Source organism: Triturus cristatus, chromosome 1_2 (assembly GCF_964204655.1).
Source record: "Triturus cristatus chromosome 1_2, aTriCri1.1, whole genome shotgun sequence".
In the NCBI taxonomy this organism is placed as follows: Eukaryota; Metazoa; Chordata; class Amphibia; order Caudata; family Salamandridae; genus Triturus; species Triturus cristatus.
In genome coordinates, this window is record NC_140580.1 from 571,821,412 (window position 1) to 571,827,411 (window position 6,000).

General features: G+C 40.4%; 1 protein-coding gene across 1 annotated transcript in view; it reads left to right on the forward strand.

Moving 5' to 3' along the window:
- The window catches only part of LOC146867644 (proton channel OTOP2-like), a 97,429-nt gene extending 92,531 nt beyond the window's left edge, over positions 1-4,898 (forward strand). Inside the window, exon 7 of the mRNA XM_085615027.1 lies at positions 4,725-4,898. Within this exon, the coding sequence (XP_085471153.1) occupies positions 4,725-4,898 (174 nt within the window). The remainder of the gene's footprint in view (positions 1-4,724) is intronic.
- The last annotated feature ends 1,102 nt before the right edge of the window (positions 4,899-6,000 follow it).

Below are 6,000 nucleotides of genomic sequence, written 5' to 3' on the forward strand. Positions count from 1 at the left end.
GTAAAGCGCTCCAAACCCTTCGGGTCAAGTTAGCGCTATACAAAACTGCAAAACAGACAATTGTATATAGTTTAGGTAATCCACCACAGCTGTCATGGTTCCAGGGTCAATGGGTGATGTTATGTTAGTTTGTATGGTGTTATAATATTTCATATGCCGAGTTATGTTGCATTACGTGCCATAGTACGCTGGGTTACGAAAAGGGCGTTTTTGAAGGATCTAAATAATTTTACAAAATACCCAAAGTCTAAAAAAATCGAAGTAAATCATAATGTTAATTTGTTTTCTGGGCTGGTCTGGAAAGGACGTTGTCTTTAAACCTGCCTGCCTGTTTCATTGAGAGATTTATTCCATTCTAGCCCATACCTTTAGGCTTTCAAATTAACAGTAGCTTTCAGTTTTACTGATTTGTGTTTGCCCTAACACCAACAGCAAAAGCCAAAACCAGCTTCCTGCCGTTCCCGCCCCCCACCTTCCTTTCTATGCCCTCTCGTGCCTACTGTCCATTCCCTACTCCCAGTGCCCCGTTCCCCTGCTCTGCCCAGGTCCTTGCTCTCTCTTCTCCCTCCCCCCCCCCGTTTCCGGCTTTCCCATATCGGACGGTGTGTCCAAAAATATTAATTTTTCCAAACTTATCGCTGCCTCCAAACCACTCTTGCCAGGGGCTGTAGAGCCGGACTCACAAATACCCTCAGGCCTGTGTGTGTTGTGGTGGTGGGTCAAGCTGATTGGGTGTCGCAGCGAACTGTTTTTTTGTCTTTTCTAACTTTTGTGGGGTTAGCGGAGGCGTGTCATTACTTAATGGTGTCTGCTGAGTTATAACTGCTCTCAATTGTGGAAAAGTGCTGCTGTATGTGTGAGAACATGGGCTTATTTGCTGTATGTAATACTGTCGGGATGCTCTGCTTGCTCTTGGTAATGTGAGAGGGATTTGCATGTGTCTATCAAAGAAGGTGGTTCATATGTACGTGAGGGACATCCTGCTTGCTCCTTGATCTTGGGTGTCTGTGTGTTTTTCTTCTTCTTATCTGAGGGAGGCTGTAATATCAGATCATGTTTCAGCAGCGCTGCTTCCCCCATCAGTGTCCAGCTGTCCCTCTGGAGGCTTGCCTCTCACAGTTCAAGGACCCCCACACCCAACAACAGTAATACATGAGTATTTTGCACTCTGTGCATGTTTTACTTAAAGCTTTTCAACTTCTAAAAAAGGTCATTTAGCCCAATAGACTGGGTGCCAGTGCTCCATAAAAACCTCTGTAGGCAGCTGCCTCAGGGTACCACCTCAAAGGGCAAATGCAGAGCGCCAGACTGCAATGAAGAATTTAAAAAATTGCCCTGCGTCTTTGGAAGAGTGAGCGCCCAAGTGGCAAACTAAACATTTTGCCGGTAGTTCTGGAAATACTTGCGGCAAGCGGACCAGATTGCACGTGCCAGGGCCCATTTTACCCAGGCCAAAGTTAAATGGAGTTAAGCAGCTGAGAGGGAGAGAAGGAGGCGCCCTGTCCAGTGATACCTAGCTTTGTGGTATATTGCATCTGAGTTTGATATGTATTCAGTGTTCTGTTTAATGTGTTCTGTTGATGGCAGGCACGCAACACCCATTGGGCTTACCGGGCTTCAGCCCCCCCCCCGTCATGTGTGTCAGCCCAGCTGAGACAGCCTCGCGGGCTGGCGTCCGTCTAATTGCAGCCAGATCCGAGTACTTCACAGGTCTTTAAAAGACCATTTACTCGTTAATGAGGCTTTTGTTGTGTTTTCACCCCTTCTTACAGCCACTCTGCCTATGGCTGGAAGACTTAGCTCCCCCCACCGAAATCTTGTTCAGCCCCCCCCCCCCGAAATGTGGCTCTAGTTGCCCGCCTGGTTGGTGGTGTTTGCTGCCTAAAAGAACAGTTGTGCCAGCCTCAACTTAAAAGTAATAGTAACAACCCTAACACCTTCATGACTTGTACACACAAGTGCAGGTGCTGTATTTGTGCAGTTGTGTACCATTTATGCCACTGTTTCCCAAACTGTGAGTCACGGCCCACTGGTGGGTTGCAAGCTGGTTTTTGTTGGTTAACAAAAGTCCAGCAAAAAATAAAGATGTACTAAAATTTGGTGCCCCACCACCCCAAAATTTGTTTCTATTTGCGCCTCTGACTCCGAGTGTCCCACAAAAGGGTGTAAAGTGAACGAGAATTATCCAATGCAAATAAGAGCCACTAATTATTTGGGAGACTCGGTAGGAACTGGTCTTTGGAAGAAGGGTCAGCGTTTAAGTTAGTATTTCACTATGCTGGATATGTATTGTCATCACATGAGCAAAGTAAAAAAAAAAAGCATTTGCAATGCAATAGGTCTCACATTGACACAAGTTTCAGCTATTGCTATTATAAATGACTGAGTTTTATTTATGTTTTTTTATTAAAAACAAAAAAAAGGCATTGTCATTTACAATGCGAGAGTTTAAGCTATTGGCATTGTAAATGACAATGCCGTTTATTTATCTGTTTTCAAAACCAACACATAGATAAAAGTTTTGTCATTTACAATGCCAATAACTCAAACTTTTGCAAATGCGAGACCTATTGCATTGCAAATGCTTGTTGTATATTGGCATCCGCTGCAGTAATGCTAATATTGCTAGTATGTTTATTATTTAAAATATTAGGTATTATCAAATGTGAAAATGAGATTAAATCAAACATACATAAAAAAATACATTTTCAGCCTTCCCATAGCAAATTTAGTTTAATCTTGGTGTCATACAGAACATATAGAGTCAGAATGCTGAGAACATCAACCGACTTAAATAGCATACATTATCGATATTTGCACATTATTAAATATCCTAACTACTTTTAATATGGTTTGTGAAACAAGCATACAGAGGAGCCATACATACAGCAGCTTGCACCTCGTAGTATACAAAATGTGTTCACAGTATTGCACACTTGATTTCCATGGCAACCGCTAACTCATAGAGAAAAGGAAAAAAAAATAACAAAACCCATAAATTCATCCTCCAGTTTTGTTTAATTCCATTAACATGACCATTTGTAAAAAGTCTCATCCGGTTACTAGACTTTACCCCTGTTAAGACCCTATTAATAGGAGGTGAGAAATACAGCATAAGTAATTTTCACACACGTGAAATTGACAAAACCGCGGTTAACATTTACTAACTTTGTAAATTGGGAATGTTGTGGTATTCTCGCTTTGCCCCTGTGGATAATGAGGAAAAGTGGGAATCTGGAATACTTCCTACAATTCCTTTAGTAATTCTGCATTTTTAGCATTTTGCTGACTCAGAAATTTCTCCCGCTTTTAGCTGCTAAAACATCGAGGTGTGGATTTTCGCATTTCATGTAATTCCTGATTCCGTAAAAAAGGTGGGAATTACAATTCACTCGTGATAAGGCTCCAAGAAAGATTAAATACACTAAATATAAGGCTACTCAGAAATTGTGTATTTTCTTTATCTTTGTTGGGACGGAAAAGTGCCTTGCATGGTGATGGACTTGTACCCCTGCCCTGAGTGTCCCAGCTGCCGCGATGTCGGATCCCTGGCGCTGATTATTGTTATGATGTGTGAACACGGATCATGTGCGTTCGTCATGAAATAGGCCTGTCTCACAGATTACGGTGTTGTTGGACCAGGCTGCACTCTTATTTCCATTCATCTTTAAAATTCTGTGCATCTTCCTTCATATTATTGCTATTCTATAAGAATTTCGTCCTTTAAAATTTGCTTTTAACACTTTACAAAATGTCACTTCTTCCACACCATTGGCACAGTTTCTTTACAACTGGACAGCCCTTGAGGTTTCCTCTATGTTTGTAACACCTACATCTACAGTATAAGGTTTTTTCCACCTCGGTTCTGTGCACCTCCTCTCTTCTCGCCTCATTCTTGTCGAAGTTTCCCACTTTTTCACCGCCTGTTGTGCTTTCATCAGTATTTTTACAAAGTATATACAAGATATTTATATACTTTGAGGTATTGCAATGGTTTGTTGGAAGGTACCATTCCTTTTGGGCCCAGTTATTCCTGTTTTTTTTATATTACATGTACTTGTCATTAACCAATCTGTTAAATAATCATCAGTCTTCCCTTTGAATTGGCAAGTCACAATACAGCTCTGTGAGCAGAGAAAATATATGTCAGTAGAAGTGTCTCCTTTTCAATAAAGGATATACTCTCTATCGGCCATTACTGAGAGTTCTACATCTATGTTTCGTTAAGCAGGCGAGATCTGAAAACAGAGGTGCCACAATCACCAGATGGAATAGAGTGGATATGGCCTGATGTAAACTGTGAAACATATGTATGTTGTTTCTATCAACTCTAACAGAAAATCCCCCAAACCTAAGCTAAGTTGAAAATGCTCACATTATACAATCCATCACCAAAGCCTTCTTAGAACATATGACATTAATACTGCACAGGAGATGGTGCATATCTTGAAACTGGACAAGAAACAATTTAGTAAATAATCATTGAATTTATTTGTTCAGCACATTAGATGTCTAGTGAATAGATTATTAGTTATTGATTATTAAATGTTGATATTATTAATGTTGCAATGCATAGAACTTTGAGCTATACATGTGTGAATTAATTTGCACCAGGAAATTATTAATTCTCAAATTGAATACTATTCAGTGGTTCTACCTAAATTGTTAAATCAAGACTTCTGTAAAGACATTCATACCCTCCTTTCTACTTCTTTCTCCAACAGGTATGGATTCTCTATGCTTATGGAACTCGGCCGCACCTGGTGAGCCAAATCGAGCAGTCCTTCTATGGATTTACACTGTGGGTTATCATTGTAAAGATATCCCTTCCATTGGGCATATTCTATCGTATGCATTCTGTGGCAAGCCTGTTCGAAGTTTACTGCAAAACCTGCTGAAATAGTATTTTTCATAGTATAAAAGTTGCATTTAAATTTGTGTGAAATAGAGCTTCAGCAACCTTAGGAATCTAATGATCAAAGATTGGAACAAAACTGGTACTGAGCCCTACGGCGTGTGGTTCAATTTGAAATTTACTCACTACTGACAGCATTAACTAACTCACCAAATGTGTTTCTCTACAATTAGTGTACAGCATCAGTGCTCAATTAAATAGTTGAATGATAGCTGCAAAACTGCAAAAAAAGCTTCTGAACATCAAGAAAGTCAAGCAACGCATCCCTTCAACTTGACTGGATATGTATTGAAATATCCAAACAACATCATAGTCTCAGAGGTGAACACTCCTGGTATTGAGCGAACATTATTCCGGATCATGGCGTCAAAGGCCACTTCTGACTCCTATCTTGAAGAGCACTATGAAAGATGGCTTTCAAGAGGTCCTTCTGGCAAATTCGGGACAATTTATTTTGACCTATTAATGATAGTGTGACACTTCATATAGATGTTTGCCAACCAGATGAAGTGGTATTCTATAAAATTGTATTCTGTGTGTGTTTTTTATCCAACTGCAATACAATAAAGGCTGTTTACAATCACACGTTAGCTGGTATTCACATCAAAACGCTTGGGCCTTAAATTAGGGGCCCAGTTAACAAAGCAATTGTTCTAAGGGTAAGAAATGTTCTCCCTTAGGAATAGTCTTATCTTTAGCGTAAATGGATAACTTTCTTGGGACAGGTAAACAATCCCTGAGGTACTGTTGGAAATCTATAGTTGTTGCTTACTCACATGCCTAACATTTCGAATGCACAAATATTACACAAGGTTGCATTAGCACCCTTGTTTTATTACCAAGTGCCATTGAATATTGAAGTCCCTTAATAGATAATAAATAGCACTGCTGAAATATGGGCCTGAAAACAGCACTTCTGTCATGCTGGGAAACATGTGGCATATTGATTAGAAAACTGCCATTTACAGCAGCACCACTGGCAAGTTAAACAGCACTCTGACACAGTCAGCAGCAGCCCACAGCATACAGAACAGCACCTTGGAACTCAGAACTGCATTCTTGGCAAAATAGTCACCCCTTGGCAT